Below are 25663 nucleotides of genomic sequence, written 5' to 3' on the forward strand. Positions count from 1 at the left end.
CGTACTTGTGCACTCTTTACACAAGTGTATACATCCAAGCACCATTCAGAGACGGTTTATAGTTAGGGCTGGATCAGGTGACCATGAACCATACCTTAGTTATGCTGCAATAGGCCTAGGCTGCTGAGGGGTTCCCATGATGAGTTATTATTAATCTCTGGCTCTCCCCCAGTCTGGTTCTGCTGGAAGTTTCTTCCTGTGAAAGGGAGTTTTTTCCTTCCCACTTTCGCCAAGTGCTGCTCATAAGGGATCGTTTTTGTCTGTCACTATTGTAGGGTCTTTATCTCATAATATCATGCGCCTTGAGGTGACTGTTTGTTGAGATTTGGTGCTATATAAATAAAATTGAACTGAATTGAACTGAACTGAATTAACAAACCAGCTGTTAGGAATCTTTAATCAATTAAGTATTTTCATCAATTTTCTTAAACACTTTTCCAATTCTAATTTCCAGGCTTGTTGGGCAGCTGAGGCCTGTCTGAGCTGACAACTGTCACGGGGTTAATTATCATTTCATTGTTTGTTGATAGCAAAGAACTCTTAAGTTTGCACATTGGCATTTAGGCCAGTTGATATCGACTAGTGCAGCTCAAAGTACTGCACAGTAGGAGAGTTAATGCACTTGTATCTTTTCACCTCTGTTTCCTAATTACTGTTTGGCTGAACCTTCCTCTGAGTTCTACACATTAACCCTTCTAAACAGAGGTTAAATAGGGATTTGTAATGGTTTGGGGGCCTGATTTAGCAGGGTTAACAAGGGCCAGCACCGCTATGAAGCAGGAGAGACAATTGCAGCTTCATATAGCTTTATAAAGACCTGCATTGAACCATTACATTTCTTACACGCTTCAGTTCATGTTTGAAAATATAGAGCCCATTCAGGACTACAATTAGCTACATATTCCACACTCTCTTAGTTAATTAAATCCTGCAGAGGCTGGTATTGTGTGCCGATGCTCTATTCAGCATGGCATCTTTGTCTGCATGTTACTTTGTGTGCAGCCTTTCTAATAAGTGCACATTATTTAATCCTACTACTTTTTCTTGGTTTAGCTCACGTCTGCATGACTGACAACATCTGACTGAGCGGCGCTCCACGCCATCCTGTGCTTGTCCACACACACACATCACTCACATCATTATGTACTGAAACAGCACAGAGTGGGTGGTAAGCGCTGACTGACAATCGATTTCAAGCTAGAGAAACGCGGCTGCGAACAGTGGCCATTCAGTTTAGTGACTCTGTAAAGGAGAAAAAAAAATAGACATACATTTAATGTCCAACCTGAACTGTTCACTTTACACTTCCTACTTGTACAAAGTTTCATAACTAAAGCATATTTGTGCGTTTGCATTTCTCCTCGCAGTGTCTGGAACGAGCCATGAAGTTTTCATTCAGCGAGTTTCACCTGTGGCACCAGCTGGGCCTTTCACTCATGGCGGCCCGGAAAGTGAGCTCATTTCTCCTTTTAAATCATCCAGCACACCACACCCAGAGGAGACATCTATCTCCTGCCATGCCTCTGTCCTGTACACACTGTGGTGCTCCTTCCTCCCCCTCATGTCCACACGTGCAACACATCGCAATAACAACTGAGTCTGCTTGGGTTGGCAAATCAGTTGACTTCTGTTAGATCTGCACACTTCAGATATTCCTGTTTAAACTGACATGGGAATACCTGGCATCTATCTGTTCTCTCTATCTTTTAATGTAAGCCATCTCTTACATGTGAGACATACGCAGGTATGCAACTACATGGCAATGAGATATTGTAATGTTAAAAAGGCACATTCTTCAAATAGGAGTCCTCAGAATACCTCACAGTCATCTGAGTCTCTAAGTGTGTGTGTGTGTGTGTGTGTGTGTGTGTGTGTGTGTGTGTGTGTGTGTGTGTGTGTGTGTGTGTGTGTGTGTGTGTGTGAAAAATTGATCTGCAGGATAAAGTGACTGCAGATCAATGGGGAACTCTAGAAATAGGCTGCTCCCTAGAAGGAGAGGGGGCTGCCTCAGTGTTGTCAGATCTACTTCTATTTAGGGCCAGAGGCTTGAGTGTGCACATGCGTGTGCACGTGGTCCATTAATGATTGACCTACATGTATTAAGTGACTGTGTGTCTAAATGGGTCTATTAGGGCTGTGTAAGGCTGGTTGATGTATGTTTGATACACTCACTTAAAAGTGATCCGTGTCATCTGTGGCTGCATGATAAGTGGCTGCTGTGTGCACATTAATCACAATTTGTCATTGACGTTTCCTTGTGTGTGTGTGTGTGTGTGTGTGTGTGTGTGTGTGTGTGTGTGTGTGTGTGTGTGTGTGTGTGTGTGTGTGTGTGTGTGTGTGTGTGGTGTGTTTTCAGGGAGTTGGTGCTGTGTCTGTGTTTAAAGAATGTGCCAGGATGAGACCAGAGGACCCTTCATTGCCCCCTGCTGGCAGCTAAAGTCTGCATTGATCAGCTGCACTGGGTGAATACACACATAACATCTACTCAACATGTATAAATTACAAAATAAAAAATAAATCAAAAAATGCACAAACATCAACTAAAATCCATTTCTTCCTGGCTCAGCACAGGCCTTTTTGAGGGTTACTTATGGAAGGCACGATTGGTCTGCAGATCACTGATTCAAAGAGCCTCACTTGACAGAAGTCTATTTATTTTTCTGATGTTTTGATAGAAAAATCTATTGATTTTCCTTTGTTGGGAAGGTCAAAGATTCTGTATGCATGAAACACCCCAACACAGAGTTTAAGGGTCAAATCTATAAGGCTTAGACAGTTAGAATAATTATTATAAGTATAATTATTGTATATATTGTCTATATGTGTGTTGTTAAAGTGTTGCTGTGATGTTTGGACTACATTTCCCAGCCATACTTGTTGCTGCTTAAATTTTGCATGTATATTTTTCTGTAATTGGAGCTGTTTTTTCCTTGACTGCTCTACCTAACTATAGAGAGTAGATACAGAGAATAGCAAATACTGTATATGCTCAGCCTGGGATGTATCCAGGGTTCCCAGATAACCATCAAAAGAAATTAGTATTAAACACTAAATTGGATTGATTTACTTTTTTCTCTGGTGCTACTTTTTAAGCAAAAATCTTCCAGTTAAACAAAAAAGCAAAAACACAAAAGAACAATGTCCATAGAACCACACAATCAACAAACATGAAATATTATATAGTGTCATTATTTATTAACTATGCAAAAGCAGCAGGTAAGAAGCTTCGTACAACCTTACTGCATCCATAGGAATTAAGAGGGTAAGTAGTAGCCAACTGCTGCTAGTCAGTACTTGATTAACTGATCATCAGCAAGCGTGAGCACCTGTATAAAAGCAGACATTTTGGGAGTTTGCAGGTTGTGAGTATTCAGGTGCATATTAACGCAATGCCAAGGAGGAAACTGCAAAAAAACCCAAGAGCTGCATCTCAGAGTCACTGAGTCACACTTTTGTATACCAAAGTATTCCAGAGTCAAATGTGAGGCTGTCTGCCTGACAGGACATCAGGTCTCATTTAGTGATATCTGCATGGAGACGTTCTTACCCTGCACAAAAAATGAGTTTGTGTGGCTCATGTTAAAAAAATATATATATTTGGAATCAAAGTTCATTTAAAAAAGACTGACAGACTACAGGGAAAAAGAAGAAAACAGGTGGAGGACAAGGGTCGTGTCACCACCAGATGAGAAACTCACTGCAGTGAAAAAACAATCCAACTTCTCCACCACCCACGGGAGAGTGCCAGGAAACTGGACTGTCAGTGATGACATCCAGCAATGATAGACGTCATTTTTAATGAAATATAAGAACATTTAAGATATGATAAGACGAGAGCTCATGAGCTTTGTAAGCTCTCATAAGTCAAAGGTCATAAGTAAGGCTGTGTAATAATTTAAACATGTTTAATTACCATTACGGCTTCCAGCAGTTCCAACAACAAGATCACTGAGATTAAATAACCATTTTGCAGGTGACATAATCGGGTTCTAAGGAGCCCAGTGAAGAACAAGTATATTATTTATGTTCAACAAATGTATAATGTTTTAAAGATTATTAATTGTTATTATTTTGCTCTCAGTGGTTATTCTGCTTCTTCTTTAAATTACTCTCATAGATTCGGTCTCTTGCAGCCTTGCATCAGCCCTCAAAGCTTAACATTTAACATGGTAACACCTGCATGTTAGCATCGCCCCTGTGAGTGTATTAGCAATCTGATGTTGGCATTTAGCTCAAGGCAAGGAGCAGCTAGCATGGCTGAGGGCTATTTGTTGATAATGTGAATGCTGATAACTGACAGAGATGCTGACAGAATGTGGGCTTGTCTGCAAAACAGTCTGTACCAGTGTGGGAAGCCACAGGCAAATTATATATGTCATTGATTCTTGATCGTTTCCATAGTTTTAGTTTGACTAGTAAGCACAGCTCTTTATCTCCTCACAGATTTTCAGTGTCATGAACCTGCAGGGACTCGTCCAAAAGCTTCAGCTTGTGCGTCAGAGCTGCATGATGGAATGGTACGCTATGATGCTCATGTCAGATAAACCTTCTTGCAGCTAATGTGCAGTCATATGGGGGTTTGCCTTTCTATCCAGCAGACATGTCATCGTGTCCTTAACTGGTGTTTCTTAATGTTATTTGGAAAAGTGGGAATTACAAGCTGGAAGCAATTTGATATCATTTTATTGTTTTCCCTACTTTGTGGGCATTACTTAAAAACATTTTTACATCCTCAGTGAGATCCTTGAAGCCGCCTGTGGCTGAGTGAATAGTTACTGCTCTGTAACTGAGCTAGGTGGTTAGCAATATTTTCTATTACAATTTTGGATTTCAACAATTATGAAAATAAAATTATTCGGATAAAATTATTTTTTTGTCACACAAAATTTATTTTAAGCTCAAGCCAAGACAATGGAAAGAGACCCTTTGGCCAACAAGATCTAGAAGGACTGGAAAAGTCATCAGCTGTTTCCTCAGGAAAACTGTGAAAGCATCATTAATGGCTGTAGTAATAATAATAATTATTAATGCTTATATGCAACTGAGATGCTGATTTGTTGTTGGCTTGGGCTCTCCTTCCTCTGTCGGCCGCTGCTGACCCTGCCTGCCCCCACAGACCTCTGAACATTGTGAAACAGCAGAGAACTTTATACTTAAAAGAAGCTCTCGTGTGAAACCACATTATTTTAAAAATTGTTTAATAAATGCATAATTCTTATTGATATATTTAATTAAAAAATTACAAGCATTTATCAAAGAGTTATATATATATATATAATAAATATGAGCAGTCAGCCACTGGCATATGTGGATCAGATCAGATCTCTTGTGTATAGAGTATTGGCCATTTTCTACATTACCTTAAAAATGGGTGATTCTCTCAGACCCTTTGGAAAAAAAATCACCTAAAATAATTGTATGTCTAATCACCCACGGTAATCCAATAGTGGAATACTTTAATATTAGAAAATATAATTTCCTACCTCATGCATGAAATCACAGTCATTATTAGGCATTTATTTCTCACTATTATTACATCACAGGCAATTTGAACCCCATGTGATCAAGATTTGAAAAGATTGAAGTCAATTCGTGGAGAACCAAAATGCTGAGAAATCCCTGGTTAGAGATCACTTATTAAAACATATAATTTTCATTCAAAACTACTCATTTCACTGCCAAAGCAGGTCACGAGAACTATCCAACATCGGCTGCTGCATTAACCTCCTGTTGCCATCGCATCACTTTGAGTCTTCTCTTTTTCAGCCACTCTGTTATAGATTTGCTGGTATAGATGAGATCATTGTCCTGCTGTATGACCCAATTCTGACCCAGCAGGACCTGGACTCTAGAATACTTTGGTATACAGAGCACTTCATGGCTGACTCAGTGACTGCAAGCTGCCCAGGTCCTGTGGCTGCAACTGTTAAGAGATGCTCACACTTGCTGATGATCAGTTCATCAAGTGCATTTGATTAGCAGCGCCTGGCTGCTACCTTCTAAATTCCTATGGCAGCATTAAGGCTGTGCTTAGTTTTTCATACCACTGCAGAGTCATGTGAAGATTTTCTTTTTCAAATGTCATTTTCCCCGTCACGCACAAGCTTAGCTTCAGCTCGCACTCATGAGAATATAACATAAAAGGTAGAGCTGCATCATAGGATGGGATAGTGCAGCTACTGGAGGTAGTGTGTACGCATCACTGGGTCCTTAATGTTTCAGGATTGACACTGGGGTCACTCAGGCAGTTACACATCACTGTGAAACTCGTGCCAGCTTGGACGCTCCTTTAGTTCATGATCTAGGCAGGAGGGAGAAAGTAACACCAACAGTGGTATTTAGTGTGCAGGGAGAGAGGGAGTTAGAGAGAGAAAGGGGTCAGAGATTAGAAAAGAGGAGCTAACAGAGGCAAATGGAGAGAGCACATCTGTCAGTGGCTGGAGATCATGGCAGGCCGGAGACACTAAGGAGCTTACAGCCTTAATCACAATGGGACACTATGGTTGTAGTGCAGTGTGGCATTACATAAATGTGCCACAGTTATCCACCATCAGCTCCGCTGGACAGTCTGGGCTGATATTTACTGTCACTGGCAACATTTTATTTGCTCTTTTTTCAGTTTTTCATAGTTTTCTTATAGATATATAAACATATGAAATCCCCAAACCAGTGACATCACCGTGAACCGTGTGGCTCACGATTTCAACGTGAAGCTGCTTTTCTAAATTCCTGAAGAGCAGTTTTGCAAATGCAAGGTTTTTGACCCACAACGGTAACATGTTCTTTTTCCACAGCATTCAGGGGAGGAGGAAAAAAAACAACCCCATAATCTTCCTAAAACGTGCACAGACAGGCTCTGTGTGTAAATGGCTGGCTATTGTGTGCAGGCTTTAAACTAGCGAGGACTGGATTCAGAGGAAAAGACAGAGAGAGAGAACAGAGGAGGAGGATGAAGGGAGGAGGAGGACGTGAAGCGGAGGGAGGGTGTCAGAGCAGTTTGCTTGCTGTTGCACTGGTGTGCTGTCAAAGGCATTACCCCCCTTACACCCACCTACCCACCTGCCCACCCGCCAACAGCCATACCTCACACGGAGTGACACACTTTTTCCTCAGCTTTGAGTACCTCGGCTCAGCTGAGCCACACACCGCCTGCAGTCTGCTGCTGCCTGTGTGGGCGAGCGTGTGTGTCCTTCAGCAAACTCTGCGCCGTCCTTCAAGCAGAAGCTGTTTGACTGTCCTCACACAAAACCCACATCCGTCCCTGCTGCACCTCAGACACATTTTGCTGGCAAAGTTTTCATGCACAAAACGTCACAGTTCACCCAGTAAATTTTTTTTATGCTATAAGTTTGTTATCAGTTTCATAGTCTAACCGGATTTTCTAACCGTGATAACAAACCTAGTCTTTCTACTAGATCCCTGTACATCACGCTCAGCCATGAGGGAGGCGTCTGATTGATCCCAACCTCACGGTCAGAGTCTCAAAGAGCTATCCTCAGCCACAAAAAGAACAAGAAGTCAACTGAGTCAACTGTAACAGATGGTATGGCTCCTACAGCACTGATCTCCACATCATGGAGTCAGCTGGGGATTACATGAAGAGACAGAAGACAACAAGACAGTTTGGAGCAGCCCGATCTCCATGTAGCTTGAAAAGCTGCATGTAGAGTGGAGGACTGGTGGTGTTTTAATTTGGGTGTTTTTCTTCATTCCTCTGCTGCATATTCATTTCAACTAACATCCTTAAGAGGCTAATGTGTTTATGTATGTGTTCAGATCAAGGAGGCAGAGGCTCTGTCCCAGAGTGTGGTGTCTATGGGGGAGGAAGCAGGAGAATTTCTGCCCAAGGCCTACCTGGCTCTGGGACTCTGCTGCAGTCTGCAGGCCTCTGATGGTAAATCTGAGCACACAAATTGAAAAAACACATATATATGGGAAATATATTGTCCAAAAATCATCAATGGTCATTTGGTCCAATTCTCTGTAAAAAAAAAAAAAAAACTGAATCTTGTGGCCATGCAAATAATGACTGTTGTCTTTCAAAGGTGAAGGCAAGCAGAAAAACTTCAGTTGAGTTCAGGGGTGATGCTGGATTCACTTGATTTCCAGAGGACACAGTCCAAATCCCGTCTCCTTCCAATAGCGAATAGTTTAGTTGTCTAGTAATAATTAGAGCTTAAATGGGACTTATTACTCTGCATCTCTTCATTCTTGGACTCTACTAGAGTAGCACTGCCTAATTCAATAATTCATATTTGCCTTATATTGGGCCTTGATGCAGCTCCTCAGTTCATCCACTGTCTGAAACAATTTTTCATTTTTTTCTTTGTTTTTTCTTCTTTTTTGGAATGGCTCCCAAACAAAAGAACTGAGCAACAGGTGGGCGGGGCATTCACGGTCACATCCAGAACTGTGTGGCTGCCATGACCAAATTAGGGATATCCACTCTCATTGACATCATACAGAGTTCAGAGACATCTGAAATAGGTCGTTGGAGCATTGGACATTATAAAAAAATATACTTATAAAGGAACTCTTGAACCATGGGAAGATAACCGTGACTGTCTCGGCAATGTCCAAGTTACTGGTCAGGACCCAGTCCCTCACATAAGTGCCCTAAATTTCAAAACTCATTTTTTACCTTTGTTGACCCATTATATTTCACTTTATACTCCTATTTACTGCTAAAATATGTTTTAAAAATCTAAAATTGAGATTTTCCCATTTTCTCTGCAGCTTCTCTGACTGCAGATCGAAACGAATTCACCAAAAAAGCACTGAATGCTTTGAAAAAGTAAGTCAGGCTTCTTTCATCATCCATCACATGTTTTAGCCACGCAACTGAACAGTCCACCCTCACAGAGAAATCCTGTTCGATCTACAGAAAAGCATCATTTTCACTTTTCTTTCTTTGTCTTTGACATCATTTGAAGACCTATTTGTCCTTCCTCTGCAGAGCTCATTCATTGGACCCTCAGGATGCACAGATTGCCATGTACCTGGCTCTGCAGCTGGCCATCGTACGTCAGGTATGAGCAAACAATACTGCAGCTTTTTTTTTTCTTGACAAACTGCGTATTTAATAAAAACACAGATGATTGCAGGTTGCAGCTGAAATTAGATGTGTATCTGGCAGGTATCAGCAGCTATGGAACCCCTTCAAGCAGCTTTATCTCTCCGTGGGGATGACTTACACTCCCTCCACCTGCTCACCCTGCTGCTCAGTGCCCAGAAACACCACCGTCATGCTCTGGACACCCTTACCCTGGCCCTCAGCCAGCACCCTGACAACTTCAAGTAAAACCTACTACACCATCCCACACATACACGCAACAGAAAATGTTGGTGGACTGAGGATAACACAATCGATAACACTTTGTAGATTGTTTTTTAAGTGTGTGCGCGTTTAAGAGTAGCTCCAGAGAGCAGTGCAGCCAGGTTCTGTCCTAATACCAGTCCTCTCCGTAGGGATAGGGTGTCTGCTCCACCACACTGGAGGCCAAGCACACACGCACACACACACACACACACACACACACACACACACACACACACACACCACACACACACACACACACACACACACACACACACACACACACACACACACTTGAAGCCTTATTTAGACGTGCCAGAGTAGAAGTCTGCATTGCGGTACTGATGCCCCTCATACACCCTTACCCTTTTAACACTGCAGCTCTGACCCAAGCTTCAGCACTGCTGTCCTGGCTGTGCTTAGATGTCCTAACACATAAACCCACCTGTCTGCTGCGCTATGCAAACACACTTTGACAATTAAAGTCAAGTCATTTTGGGCATGGAGGAATTTAGTGAAGTGAAAGGACGTGTCACAGGTTTAAGGGCTTGAACCTTTGACCTTTGGTTTGAGGGCTGGTAGCTACAGCATAAAATCACATGCACTATTTCACCTTTGTGCAGAATCTTTTTTGATCAAGACTTATAAAGTATGCAAGAGTTAATCGATAAAATATACCTGGAGGATTTTAGGCTTAGTAATAGGCAAAGTACTCAAGATCATAAGAAAGTCTAAGATCTTTAATTAGAATCGAGCTTGAAAGGAAAGCGTTAGGAGCAGTATGAGCCTACAACTCTGTTTTCTGTGCTAACATTATTTCACACACATAATTCTAGTCATCCGGAACAAAAACATCTAAAAAAACATGCTCATTAGCAGTGGAGAAAGCTCTATTGTATCTGACATAGACAACATTAACTATCACGGCCAATTATTTCACACTAACAATAATATGGAAGCATGTTGCATCATCTTTCTGAAGTGTTTTCTCTCTATTTCAAAGCCCAGTCAAGCATTACAGAATTCAGCCATTTGGGGTCAGTGTTGGCCTCCACGGTCGCAGCACAGACAGATGGGGTGCATCCATACATCAGGACAGAGAGAGGAAATGCAGGGAAAAAAAAACAAACAAACAAGAAATTTGATCCAACAACAAAGGGAAGGAAGGACACAAGAGCCTGACAGAAGGAAGAAAACACACAGATAGAGTGGGAGGATGCAGGAAAGACGCTGGTGATTACAGAGTTGATTTACCGATCCGTACTGTAGGTACAGTTGGAAGCTCAAACGCGTTCTCTCACCGTCTAGCTGCACAATCACACTCTCAGACACACACAGACACACACACCTCCTCCGTAGAGACTCTTGACTGCTTTGACCCATTTAAGAGCTCTTTTCTGGGCTCAGCCAATCACATCACTCTCTGCGCCAGGAATCCCCATCGCCCCGGTAACCATGAGGTCATATGGGTAGAGCAGGCAGCATCAGTTGTTGTTTCCAAACTGTTGTTATGGATCGCTTCAAAGACATTGAGTCAGAGAAAAAAAGAGAGAAAGAGGGATGCAGATGTATTTATTGGTAATTTGCTGAAAGAAAAACAGAAATTGTTAATGGTGGTTTACCAATCATATCATTCCCTCTAAGATTTATGGATATAAATTACTAGCAATAATTTTACTGCCATGTCAGTAATACATATTGGAACTGAGCCAGCAGATCAGTGGACAGAGGGGCATACAGTAGAGATGTGGACAGGCATGAAATCTTATCCTGGCTCTACTGACTTAAGCCCAAACTATTAGCCACTCAATAATTATTAAGTACATAATAGCAGACAGAACGTTCCAGCTAAAGTGATAGCTGGAGTAAATTGGATTACAGAGATAAAGTTATGAGCTGTGCGCTGATGGATATTTTTACATCAGCGTAATATTGAGGGATTTGCAATGACAGTGTGCTCTCCTCAGTTAAATGCAGCGTTTTAGAGTATTTCACATCAACATTATGGTTTTGCAGGTAGCAACTATTAAACTACTTATTTTCCACTCTCTTACCTTGATTTTAGTCAACAGAGCTGGATTTTTTTTTTTTTAAAGATTTCTTTGTTTCTTTCTTTTTTTTTAAAGTGATGTTGCATTAAACGTCAGTCAAATTAAGTAGAGATTTAACAGCTTAAGATGGAGTTGGTGGAGACCAAAATTGGAGCCACAAGAAGACTCTATCTAGTTACCAGAGGCACAACTCACTGACCTGTATCTGCCTCAGTCAGTAAACTTTTCCCCAATCAAAATTCAATCTATGACATACAGAAAACCTGGCAAATTTACCTAAAAGCTTAGCCAGCTGGCATTTAAGCAATGAGTTAATGAGGAAAACCTGGCAAATTTAGTTACAGTGTTAGCTACGTATCTAGCAAGTTATAACCAGGTTGCGTGATTGAGTTGACTGTATGTGTAAAGCAGGAAGTACTTTTATAATAATAATAATAGTAATAATAATAATAAAATTATTTGTAAGCACCTTTCAAAACACCCAAAGCCACTTTACAGAGATAAAAACCCACAATCACATAAAAGCAAAGAATGAGAAATTGAATTAAAATGACCTGGGAACTAAAGTGGGTAGGCTATCTTAAACAGGTGAGTTTTGAGTTGTGATTTGAAGACAGGGAGTGAGTTGGTATTACGGATGTCAGGCGGGACAGAGTTCCACAGTTTGGGAGCAGAGTGGGATAAAGCTATATTCCCCATGGTGCTGAGGCAGGCTGGGGGTACAGTAAGGCAGATGGAAAAGGAAGAACGAAGGAAGCGGGAGGAGGAGGTGATGAGAAGAAGATCAGATAGATAGGGAGGAGCCAGGTTATGGATGACCTTGAATGTATACAAAAGAATTTGGAATTGAATTTGGAATTTAACTGGGAGCCAGAGGAATTGCTGTAGGACTGCGGTGATGTGGTGAAATGAGGGGGTTTTGGTAATAATGCGAACAGCTGAATTCTGAACCATCTGAAGCTTATGGAGGGATTTGAGAGGAAGGCTAAATAGAAGAGAATTACAATAATCAATACAGGAGGTAACAAGATTGTGGACAAGAATGGAGGTAGTATGTGGGGAGAGAGAGGGGTGGAGATGATTAATGTTTCGGAGATGAACATATGCAGTTTGGGTATTATTATTCATATGGGAGTGGAAAGATAAAGTGCTGTTGAGGATGACACCCAGACTAAACTGAGGAACTGTCAGTTGTGAGGGAGAAACTGTCAGCTTTGGCTAGAATGGATTTTGTTCCGACAAGAAGGAACTCAGTTTTATCACTGTTTAATTTAAGAAAGTTTGTGGTGAACCAAGATTTGATTTCAGATAAGCAGGTGGTGAGGGAGGAGGGTGGGAGTGACGAGTTACGCTTGGTGGGTAATAGAGCTGGGTGTCATCTGCGAAGCAGTGAAAATTAATACTAAATTTGAGAAGAGGGGAAGAAGATAAGTAATAAACAGGAGGCACCCCAGAACTGAACCCTGAGGTACACCTGTGGTAATTGGGGAGGGGTGGGATTTGAAAGACTTAAGTTAGATGAACTGAGTTTCTACTCTTCTGAAAATTAAAATAAATGTCTATGCAGATGACATTGTTGTTTGACTGCGCAGTGGCTTAACACCAGTCTGCATCCATGCATGTCAATGAAGCTTTTTTTTTTAGCTCAGGTTTTAAAGACGCATGCTAACACTATACCTCAAATCTATATAATAAGGCATCATTGCCTCCACGTGAGCCACCAGACTATGTATGCCTCATGCAGATTGAGAGGAATAGTCCAAGTGAGACAAAAAAAAACAAGATCGTGAGCATCTTTTGCAAACAACGTATCATTGAAGCTGCAGTAATGATAGCACTACTTGAAGTAACGGAATCAACCACTGCACACATAAACATGCTTTTAAATCCATGCTAGAATATATCCTAACATTTAGGACCATCTGGACTGAGGCCCAGTTAGAGACCTCAGCGTCAGAGAACAAGATCCAGAGTTGGTACGAAAGGAGGTGTTTTCTCAGTAACAAGCTCATTGAATATCATTTGCTTTGAATGCGTGAGCGAGCATCAGAGATCAAAGCTCGCGTCGTGCATAGTGCCGGGCATTCCGCGACAGTGTGCGTTTGTGTGCATACTTGTCTGCTGTGTGAAGGGGATGTGGGTGAAGGGGATGCAAACATGTGTGTGAGATCATAATCTTGCTCACGCATGTTTGTGTGTCACTGCACGAGTGCATGCATGTGTGTGATTCTTGTTTGCCACTGCCTCTCTGCACCACAGCAAACTGTCAGCTCGCTGTAGCATACACAATTTCTCCTTCCTCCTTTTTCTCCCACATCCTCTACCCCCGGCTTCTGCCTTCTTCTCTCTCTCCATCTCATCCTCTTTCTTTCTTTCTTTCTTTCTTTCTTTCTTTCTTTCTTTCTTTTCTTTCTTTCTTTCTTTCTGTTTTTTAAATCTCCATTTCTCCCTTTTCTTTGAAATTATAATCACTCAGTAAACAGGCATGCATTTCGATGTGAAATGGGATTCTGCTACAGATTGAGAGAGCTGAAGCAATAGAGGGAGAGAGGGGGAGGGTTGTGTGTGTGTGTGCGTGCGTGCGTGTGAGAGAGAGAGAGGGAGAAAGAGAAGTAGAGACAGTGATTGTGGTCTCACAGTTTGTACTAAAGAGAATGATTAATCCCAGCCTTTGATTCTGCATTCATCTAACGGGATGTTGCAGCAGGAGTGCGTGCTTGTGTGCATGACTCTGCACAAGTGTGTGTTTGCCTGCACGTGCATGCCTGGATTACTGTATGCTCTGAGCAAGTATGTCTGCCCAGGGTCTTGGGTGTTATTCTCTATGGATGTGTATACTGTGTACATGTGTATGTGCATATATACTCGAGTGTGATGCACACGTGCACTGTGTGTGTGTGTGTGTGTGTGTGTGCGTGCGTGCGCGCGCACCCATCTGCCTGTAGAGTATCCACACTCTGATCTGTGGGAGTGCAGAATGAGTAATACTGTACATGTACCACTTTTTCAAAAGAACATTATTAGCTATTTTTATATGGAGTTTACGCTGGCACTCACCGCTCTTAGCCAGCCACCACCGAGCTCTTACTCTGAGCTACACTACTCACTGCTATGCATCCTCAAACACTCCACTCTGCACACACCAGGCTCATTCCCAGGAGGCTGGAAATGACAGCCTTTGTAATTTCATGTGCAGTTCTGAATGTTGTAATCTTGATGAAATCTGTCTGTTGTGGAGCTGTGAGGGAGAGCACTGATTATAATAGAGGAAAAGTCTCTATCCTTGGATGACTTCGATCAGTTTGATATTTTTTTGATGTTCACAGTGAATTGATCCTGTAAAACATGTTCCTGTTAATGCTGTATTTGAAGTGGGGGCGAGATTTCGTCCTAATTTTGCCAGTTTTATATTTTGATCTCACCCTGTTTTCTGATTGCTGCTAGTCAAAAATGTTTTTATTGCAAACTCCAATTTTTCTCAGTGTTTCCTTTATAACAGTTGGACTTTACATTGCTGTTTTTCATACGATGTTCATCATGATGTTTGGTGCTACTGAAACCTAACATAACTCAAAGGGCATCACGTCCCTTTCCTGGCAAGCTTTTAATCTGAAAGTATACATTAATTTGCCCAAAACCATCAAGCAAAAGCAATTGGAATAAATTAGTGAAAAAGAACTGTATTCATGCAGAAAAGACACAAGAGATCAGCTGAGGTCCTGCCATAATTGGAAATGTCATGTGGGAAAATCCCAGCAGAGCTGCAATACATCTGGCACCAACAACCACACCAGGTTCAAAGTCACTTAAATCACCTTCTCCCCCATTCTGATGCTCAGTTTGAACTTTAGCAGGTCGTCTTGACCATGTCACGGCTGATAAGAGATTTCCATTAAAGAGCACCCTGAACAGGTGCACCTAACAAAGTGGCTGGTGAGTGTATTCAATATACAATAACTTCAACTTCATTAAAGTAAACAAGGGTTGTATAGCAGGATATCCTTGCTGTCTTCAGAGGCCTTTTTACCTGGTCCACCATTAGGTGGAGGAAGATGATGTTTTCACCCGTTTCTTTGTTTGTTTGTCTGTCTGCAACATAACTCAAAAGGTTTTGAACCAGAATTGCTATTAGGATACATAAAGTGAATAAATATATCCATCCATCCATCCGTCCCAGCTTGCCCCTGTGGTCTTTTTTCCCTCCAAGCTCGGGTCCTCTAACAGAAGCCCGGGAGCTTGAGGGTCCTGCGCAGTATCTTAGCTGTTGCACTCTTCTGGACAGAGATCTCAGATGTCGTTCCAGGAATCTGCTGGAGCCACTCTCACAGTTTGGGGGTCACTGCCCCGAGTGTTCCGATTACCACGGGGACAACTGTTACCTTCATCTTCCACATCCTTTCCAGCTCCTCTTGGAGCCCTTGGTATTTTTTAACGAGCTTCTTGTGTTCCTTTTTCTTGATGTTGGTATTGCAACGTCTATCACTACGACGTTCTTCCTTTGTTTGTCCACCACTACGATGTCCGGTTGGTTAGCCATCACAAGTTTGTCTGTCTGTATCTGGAAGTCCCACAGGATCTTAGCTCTGTTGTTCTCAACCACCCTTGGGGGAGTGTCCCATTTTGACCTCGGGACTTCCAGGTCATACTCGACACAGATGTTCCTGTATACTATGCTGGCCACTTGGTTATGGCGTTCCATGTATGCCCTGTCTGTTGGCATCGTACACCCTGCTGTTATGTGCTGGATTGTCTCAGAGGCATCTCTGCACAGCCTGCACCTGGGGTCTTGCCTGGTGTGGTACACCCCAGCCTCTAGCGATCATGTGCTTAGAGCTTGTTCCTGTGCTGCCATGATTAGTGCCTCTGTGCTGTCTGTTAGTCCAGCTTTGTCCAGCCATTGGTAGGATTTTTCTATATCAGCCACTTCTTCTATCTGCCAGTGGTACATGCCATGCAGAGGCCTGTCCTTCCATGATGGTTCCTGTTCTTCCTCCACTTCTTTCTCAGGTTTCTGCTGCCTGAGGCACTCACTAAGCACATGATCCTTTTGTGGCCATCTTCCTTATTCATGGATCTTTGTTGTTTCATCTAGGAGAGTGGTTCTGACACTCACTAGTCCTCGGCCATCTTCCTTCCGCTTAGCATACAGTCTCAGGGTGCTGGATTTGGGGTGAAACCCTCCATGCATTGTAACAAGCTTTCTTGTCTTGACATCAGTGGCTTCTATTTCCTCCTTTGGCCAACTTATTATCCCAGCAGGGTATCTGACAGCTGGCAGAGTGTAGGTGTTGATAGCCCGGATCTTGTTCTTCCCATTCAGCTGACTCCTCAGGACTTGCCTTACTCTCTGCAGGTACTTGGAGGTTACAGCTTTCCTAGCGGCCTCTTCATGGTTCCCATTTGCCTGTGGGATTCCAAGGTACTTGTAGCTGTCTTCAGTGTCTGCAATGTTGCCTTCTGGTAGTGCAATCCCCTCAGTTCTGACTACTTTTCCTCTCTTAGTTACCATCCAACTACAATTCTCCAGTCCGAATGACATTCCGAATGTTATCCATGTAGAGGAGGTGGCTGATGTTTGCTCCATTCCATAGCCGGTATCCAAAGCTAGTCTTGTTGATGATCTGGTTTAGGTTATTCAGGCCTGTGCAGAACAGTAGTGGGGACAGAACATCTCATTGGTAAATCCCGCATTTGATGTTGACTTGTGCGATGGGCTTGAAGTTGGCCTCTATTGTTGTTCTCCACATACCCATTGAGTTCTTGATGAAGGCTCTTAGGGTCCTGTTGATCTTGTACAATTCTAGGCATTCCAGGATCCATGTGTGCGGCATCGAGTCATAGGCTTTTTTGTAGTCAATCCAGGCGGTGCACAGGTTGGTCAGTTGGATCTTACAGTCTCAAGTGACTGCTCTATCTACCAGCAGCTGGTGTTTTGCTCCCCTGGTATCTCTGCCTATTCCTTTCTGGGCCCTGCTCATGTATTGTGCCACATGCCTACTCATCTTAGCTGCTATGATGCCTGACAGGAGTTTCCATGTTGTACTGAGGCAGGTTATGGGTTGTCAGTTGGATGAGAACGGTCCTTTCTGGGGGTCTTAGCCTCTAGCAGCTGGTTCATTTGTGCTGCCAGGCGCTCGTGGAGTGCAGTTAGTTTTTTTAGCCAGTAGGCGTGTATCATGTCAGTGCCTGGTGCTGTCCAGCTCTTCATATGTGAGACTCTTTCCTGGATGTCTGCCACTGTGATGGTAACTGGATCCTGTATATATATATATATATATATATATATATATATATTAGGGGTGGGACTCGATAAAAAAATTAATCTAATTAATTAGCTTTGTAATTAATTAATTGAAATTAATCGCATTTTAATCACATTTAAATATTTAACGAGAAATATTAATTTAAGTTTGGTTCATGAATGAATCAATATACATAAGCTTAAACTTCAAAATTTTGTTCGTTCTGCGATAAGCAGACTCCTGAAATTAAAGTTAAGCATCATAACTGGATAGTTTTAGTCAACATTAATGTCTCACTTAATATAGTTGGAAATTAATCATTAGCTCAGCTGTATTCCTTGGTGTTGAAATGTGTTATGCTTGCTTTAACAGCTTATTTTGAATTAAATACTTAAAATTAAACCACAAAAAGAAGAAAAAGTTCATTCTCCGTTTAACCAGCTGCTTTTACACAGCTGTGCTTCACACTCACGGTTGCTAGATGGCATGAGCTACGCAGAGGTGACAGCAGGTGACGCTGATATCAAGGCTAGCTCGTCCAATTCCACAGCCGCTCACTTCTGGCCTTTGCGGTCTTCGTGGGCTGCGAAGGACCCATCTACGTGGGCCGGGTCCTTCGAAGGATGCGGCCCCTGAATTTTTGACATCGTGCGTCGATATAATCTGTATGCCTGGAACTCGTGCACTCGTCCACGGTGCAAAGTGCGATTAAAATGCGTTAAAAATTTTAATTCGTTATTTTCCCCGTAATTAATTAATCGAAATTAACGCGTTAAAGTCCCACCCATAATATATATATATATATATATATATATATATATATATATATATATATGTATATATATATATATATATATATATATATATTCTACTCTTTGTGATCTAGTACTTGATGATGAAGTATGACAGCACTGGGTGTATCTATCTATCTATTGCAGCGTAGTGTTGGCACATAGAAAATTTGGGGTGGGCGGCGAGGTATACACTTTACTGAGTGTCCTTCTAGTGTTAGTTGTGTAGCTACATTAACCATATTCATGCAGCAGGTTCAAGTGGTCAGATGCTCAGTGGAAACTTGTACATTTGTTATTTTGTTGCAAACTTTTATTTTGAAACTTTTTTATTTTGAAGTGGGTTTCATTAATGACAATTTGAAACTGTTTGGGAAAATAAAAATGCAAGATTACTGTAATTCATCTGTGTTTGTTTTACAAACATTACACAATATAAGTTTTACATCTATCATTGGAAACTCCAGACCCATGTGGACAGCAGCTTTGTTAGAAAATAATTACAAACTTCTAGGTTACACGGAGAAAGCCAGTTCTCTGTTCACGTGATATACACCCACACACACACTTTGTCACATCTCAACACTTAGATGGGTTTACATCATCACAGTGCTTCTAAACGCTTTGTCACACTGGTAATGGGGAGCCTAGAGATATGTACACAATCATACATACACACTCTGGTGGACTCCTACTGGCAGGCGTGTCCTTAACTCAGCGTCCCTCAGCAGCACTTGTCATCTGCATGTCAGTAAATCCAGCCTCCTTCCTCCCACACTCATACATTTTCTTTTCAAAAATCCCTCCATCATTGCTTCACACCCTCCACACACACTCCCTTCCCCCAGTCGTGCACCGACCCGTGAGTCAGTAACGAGGCGCATTTCAACAAGAGTTTTCTCCCCTGACACAAGCTCCTCTCACTCAGCCATTGATCCTCACCTTCCCTCCATCACTTCATCCATCTCTTCCCCCTCTCCACCCCTAAGCCCCCTCACCCTCTGACAGGAGAGCACAGAATAATTGGAGGAGCCTTCAACAGCAGAGAGGCAGTGGACAGCCAGGCGTCAGATGTGGCAAACGCCATAGTCTCTCTGCCTCTTTCTCTCTCTCTCTGTCCTCACACTCATGGATGAATGATGCCCATGACAGACCACATCCTCTGAGAGCCCCTTCTGGCAATTACTACACACACACACACACACACACACACACACACACACACACACACACACACACACACACACACACACACACACACACACACACACACACACACATCAGAGACTCCCACATCACTTAACCAGTTGTCTTCAACTAAAAGGGCCGAGGAGAAACACTACAGCCTCTGCTCAATAGCCTCTCAGCACATGCACACACACAACTCTTGTTGTTGATGACTATCTTTACTCTCTCTCTGTTTCTATTGATCCATATGTGCATTATTCAACATGTAAGATATTTGTGGGCTCTAAGCACTTTATCCAGCTACTGCAGTGGCACAAACACACAACTACATGAGTGTGTGCTTGCATGCAAATTTATGTCTTTTGATGTGTTTTCCAACTCTTGTGACCAAATAAGGTTAAAGTCTGTTGCATGGGATGGTATCTGGTAGCTTTACTGCTCTTTTGTGTTCCCATATTTGAACGTTTGTTATATGTTCATGGCTAATGCAATCAGTAACAATAAGAACTGGTTTGATGAGGTTCACGGCGTCCAATTTAACATACTCAGTGTACAATTTATTGTCCGTATGAGTTAATGTTATATAAGCACATGGGTCTAGTAATAAAACTTTAAACAAATACTTGAATTTAAACAAAAATAAGTTGTGTCTGTTTCTCGTTCCAGTTTGCTGTTCACAAAGGTGAAGCTTGAACAGATGCTGCTCGGCCCGGCTGTAGCCCTGCAGACCTGTGAGGAGATGTTGCAACACTGGCAAAGCCGCTATGACGTCAGCCGCTCCAGGTGAGCATGCACAAGAGAGATATCCATTGGTGCTACTTTGCTTATCATGCACTGTAGAATGTGCATTACCTTTCAGCTCAAAGGTTTTCTGTACCGCTGTGCATGATGAGGCTGGGAGGGGGCGGCTTCCTCTGCTGCAGTGTTATTGAGTGTGTGTGTGTGTGGTTGTGTGTTCATGCATTAATGCTTTTTCTGATATGTTCTTCTACCTGTGACCTGAGTGCTTTTGAGATGTTGACCTTTTTCATGTTTTGAGTAGCAGAACTGACATACAGCAAAGCTCTTTATTATCCTTCATAATAACAGAACACTAAAGGCATTCTCAATATGAAATTTTTTTTAAAGAAATGTCTTTATAGAGTTCCTGAATTGAGCTAGGATGATCTAGTCTAGTCATCTAGTACAACAAATAATTCTGATATATGTTTCGTTCTTTTGCTAACTAGCGCACATGTCTAAATGTTAGATGCCACAGTCAGTGACGTTCAAAAGAATGCAGAGATTTAAAAAGATTGGATCTAACATAGTCAATTAGGGGTTTTTAGGTTTTCTCAAATGAATTAAATGTACTATGAAAAGGTGTGTTGGCTTTAATTCCCATACACTGTTCATAAAAGATAGATGTAGCCACCATGAAGTTACCCACTGGTTTGCACAGCCCCATTTTGAATTGAGATTTTGGCTCTCACTGTGTTTATTTTCTGGAACCAGAAGTGACCATATTTGGGTTGCTAGGTTAATCAGTTAATGCTAGCTAATTTGTTTAGCCAGGTATTGATACATTACACAAAGTTATACCTACTACTAGCTACTGAACATTAAACATAAGTTCACTCACCAGAAAAGCAAACAGAAGGAAAACATTTTAGAAGGTCTGTACCTCACAACAGGCGATAATATTTTGTCAGATAATTTCCTTAAAATGCTCCATAATTCAACATCACAACCAATACACTGGAGAGGTCAACTTCCATGGCTCAAATTAGCTGATGAATTGCTGCAAACAACTGCCTGCTACAGCTGCCTGAGTCTACATCAAACTCTCAGTCAGAGCTTCCACACTAAACTCCTTGTAGAAGCTTGTGGGTAACGCCAGTAGTTTTTTTGGGCAATTATTTTGAAATCTCTATTTAAATGAATAGGGAGAAGGGCTGTCAAGGTCATTTTAATGTTTATTTGGATAGCAGCTGTTGTTTGTTTTTAGATGTGCTATAGAAATAAACTTGACTTGACTTTAATAATCATCAGAATTAAAAACTACATGTATCGAATCACCAGTTCAGTCTGACAAAAACTGCTTCAAACATTTTGGGACTTTAAGGTTTAAAACATGTTTTTCTCCTGCAAGTTATGCTTTTACTATTCCTCCACAAAGCTGAGGTTTCACTAATGGCTCAGTCAAGAGCGCTGATTTGATAAATGTCTCTGGCTTATCCCCTCAGGGCACTTGAATAAATGGCTTGGTGGAAATTCAGGAAGTGCACTTTCTGCTACGATTGCAAACAAATATGGTAGACACCACACTGGTTACTCTGTTGTGAACCTCTGCATGTATGCATCAGTGTTACAACGTGATTAGCTCATATTTCACTGTTCATCTGCTTATTGGTTTTTTTTGTCTTTGCTAGGTTTCTATTCACGTCTCACTCTAATAATGTCTCTGGCCACCCCAATAACTTTAAGGCTTCATGTTTGAAAGAGTGAGTTATAAAGGTTACTACCCCACAAGTCATGGTTTGCAGGTTAAGGACCCAAATGCAGAGGCAAGTGGAACAAACAAACTCACTTTAAAAGCCAGCTCCAAGTGGCCACTCAAGGAACTGCAGATTTGTTGCACTTCAGGGTTATCTTCATTTTTCACCCTTGAAGCTTTCTGCTTGTGAAACTAGATAATTGCAGTACAATGCAAGTATTTGCCCCCTTCTTGATTTCTTAATGTTTTTGCATATATGTCACACTTACATGTTGCAGATCATCAAAAAACAATGGAGATGCGGAACGTGGTCCATTCGGACTCAATGTCCTCAGCCTCCCTCGGAATGCGGTTGAAGGTCTGCCGGAGGTGGGAGTTGAAGATCTAGCGGACTGGGGCCTCTGCCAGGCGTTCCCAGCGCACCCTCACTATACATTTAGGTGCACCAGGTCTGTCCAGCACCCTCCCTCACCACCTGATCTAACTCATCACCAGGTGGTGATCAGCTGACAGCTCAGCTCCTCTCTTCACCCGAGTGTCCAGAACATACGGCTGCAGATCTGATGATACGATTACAAAATCGATCATCGACCTGCGACCTAGGGTGTCCTGGTGTCAGGTGCACTTATGGACATCCTTATGTTTGAACATGGTGTTTGTTATGGACAAACTGTCGTTTGCACAGAAGTCCAATAACAGAATACCACTCGGGTTGAGATCAGGCAGCCCCTTCTTCCCAATCCTCCCATCCAGGTCTCACTATCGTTGCCCACATGAGCATTGAAATCTCCCAGTAGTATAACGAAGTCGCCGGATGAAGCACCCTCGAACACCCCACCCAGCAACTCCAAGAAGGCTGGGTATTCTGAACTGTCATTTGGCGCATAAATGCAATCAGCAGCCAGGGCCCATTCCCTGGCCCAAAGGTCCAGGGAAGCGACCATTTTGTCCACCAGGGAAAACTCCAACATACAGGCAGCAAGCTGAGGGGATATGAGGATGCGGCTGCAAGGCGACTGGTGCCTGTCATGGTGGTCATCCCTGAACCAGATGGTGGACACCTGAGGTGAAGCGAGCCATGAAGCTGAAGAAGGAGTTCTATTGGGTTTGGTTAGCCTGTGGGACTTCAGGGGAAGCTGATGGGTACCGGCAGGCCAAGCAGAACACATTTCAGGTGGTTGAAGCAAAAACTTGGGTTTGGGAGCAGTTTGGTGAGACCATGGAAAAAGACTTTCGTACTTTCTTGAAGCAGTTCTGGCAAACCATCAGGTGACTCATGAGGGGAAAGTGGTGCTCTGCTCACATGGTGTATAGTGCGGGTGGGGCGCTGCTGACTTCACTTGAGGATGTAGTAGGACAGTGGAAGAAATACATAGAGGACCTCCTTAATCCCACTGACATGTCTTCCATAGAGGAAGCAGAGTCTGGGGAAGAGAGGATGACTTGTCCATCACTGGGGGTGAGGGCCCCTAGGATGAATGAGATCCATCCTGAGTTCCTGAAGGCTCTGGATGTTGTAGGGCTGTCTTGATTGACATGCCTCTGCAATGTAACATGAAGATCTGAGGCAGTGCCACTGGATTGGTAGACTGCAGTGGTGGTTCCCATCTTCAAGAAGGGGGACTGGACGGTGTGCTCCAACTATCGGGATCAACCTCACTCTCCCTGGGAGATCTATGCCAGGGTGCTAGAAAGGAGAGTTTATCCATTAGTCAAACCTCGGATTCAAGAAGAACAATGCCGTTTTTATCCTGGTTGCAGAACATTGGACCAGCTCTTGATCCTCTCAAGGATATCTGAGTGTGTGGGAGTTTGTCCATCCAGCCTACATGTGCTTCGTGGACCTGGCAAAGGCATTCGACCGTGTCCCTCAAGGTATCCAGTGGAGGGTGCTGCGGGAGTATGGGGTGTCTGGCCTGTTGTTGCGGGCCATTCAGTCCCTGTACTACTGCAGTGAGAGCTCGGTCTGCATTGCCGGCAATAAGTCAGACTCGTTTCCAGTGGGTGTTGAACTCCGCCAGGGCTGCCTTTTGTCGATTTCCTCAATTCTGTTCATAATTTTTATGGATGAAATTTCTAGGTGTAGACAAGTGGTGGAAAGCTTCGACCTTGGTGGCCTCAGAATCTCATCTCTGCTTTTTTGCAGATGATGTAGCCCTGTTGGCTTCAGTAGGTGGTGGCCTCCAGCTCGTACTGGAGCGGTTCACAGCCAAGTGTGAAGAGGTATGAGGATTAGCATTTCAAAGTCTGAGGCCATGGTCCTGAGCAGGAAAAGGGTGGCAAGCCCACTCCGGTTCAGGGAGTCTTCTTCACACACTAAAGTTAATTATGGCATTCCACAGGGTTCCGTACTTGGACCATTTCTATTTACACTATACATGCTTCCTTTAGACAGTATTATTAGAAAGCATTGCATGCATTTTCATTGCTATGTAGATTATACCTAGCTTTATCTATCCATGAAGCCAGATGACACACACCAATTAGTTAAAGTGCAGGAATGTCTTAAAGACATAAAGGCCTGGATGACCTTTTTTTTTTTTTTAATTGCATTTTTTTGCCACAGCAGCTTTTTATTGGTAGTGGAGAGAGACAGGAAATGGGGGAGAGATGCAGGGGAAGACACGCAGGCAAATTGGCGACAGGCCGGGACTCGAACCCGCACCGCCTGCACCGCAGCACAACATATGTATGTGGTTGTTGGCTTCACCACTAAGCCACCCAGGCACCCCTGGATCACTTTTAATTTCCTGCTTCTAAATTCAGATGAAACTGAAGTTATTGTACTTGGTCCAAAAATCTTAGAAACATGGGGTCTAACCAGATACTTACTCTGGATGGCGTTACCTTACCATATTAAATAAATATGTTGGACTGTTCTCTTGCATTTGCACAAAATTTTAAAATTAGAAACATCCTGTCACAGAGTGAAGCTGAAGAGCTATTTAATTATTTCGTTTGAACGATTGTAATTCACTACTATCAGGTTGTCCTGGAAGCTCCCTGAAAAGCCTTCAGCTGGTCCAAAATGCTGCATCTAGAGTACTGACAGGGACTAGAAAGAGAGAGCAGATTTCTCCCATATTGGCTTCTCTTCATTGGCTCCCTGTTAAATCTAGAATAGAATTTAAAATCTTTCTCCTCACATACACGGCCTTGAATAATCAGGCCCCACCTTATCTTAAAGACCTCATTGTACCATATCACCTCAATAGAGCACTTTGCTCTCAGACTGCTGGCTTACTTGTGGTTTCTAGGATACTTAAGAGTAGAATGGGAGGCAGAGCCTTCAGCTTTCAGGCCCCACTCCTGTGGAACCAGCTCCCAGCTTGGATTCGGCAGACAGACACTCTCTCTATTCTTAAGATTAAACTTAAACTTTCCTTTTCGATCAAGCTTATAGTTAGGGCTGGATCAGGTGTCTGTAGGGTCTTGGTAGGGTTTTTATCTTTCAATATAAAGTGCCTTGGGACGACTGATTGTTGTGATTTGGCGCTATACAAATAAAATTGAATTGATTTGAAACTGGTGTAAAATTAACACGGCATTTCATAAAAAGAATATCAAAGAAATAGTCAAACATGGTGGTGGTAGTGTGA

At 42.5% G+C, this 25663-nt stretch overlaps 1 protein-coding gene across 1 annotated transcript in view; it reads left to right on the forward strand.

Moving 5' to 3' along the window:
• The window catches only part of ttc7a (tetratricopeptide repeat domain 7A), a 72818-nt gene that overhangs the window by 17747 nt on the left and 29408 nt on the right, over positions 1-25663 (forward strand). Inside the window, 8 exon segments of the mRNA XM_030747583.1 lie at positions 1368-1451; positions 2357-2419; positions 2421-2462; positions 7777-7894; positions 8737-8794; positions 8957-9029; positions 9137-9297; positions 20255-20371. Of these exon segments, the coding sequence (XP_030603443.1) occupies positions 1368-1451; positions 2357-2419; positions 2421-2462; positions 7777-7894; positions 8737-8794; positions 8957-9029; positions 9137-9297; positions 20255-20371 (716 nt within the window).

Source organism: Archocentrus centrarchus, chromosome 15, assembly GCF_007364275.1.
Source record: "Archocentrus centrarchus isolate MPI-CPG fArcCen1 chromosome 15, fArcCen1, whole genome shotgun sequence".
NCBI lineage: Eukaryota > Metazoa > Chordata > Actinopteri > Cichliformes > Cichlidae > Archocentrus > Archocentrus centrarchus.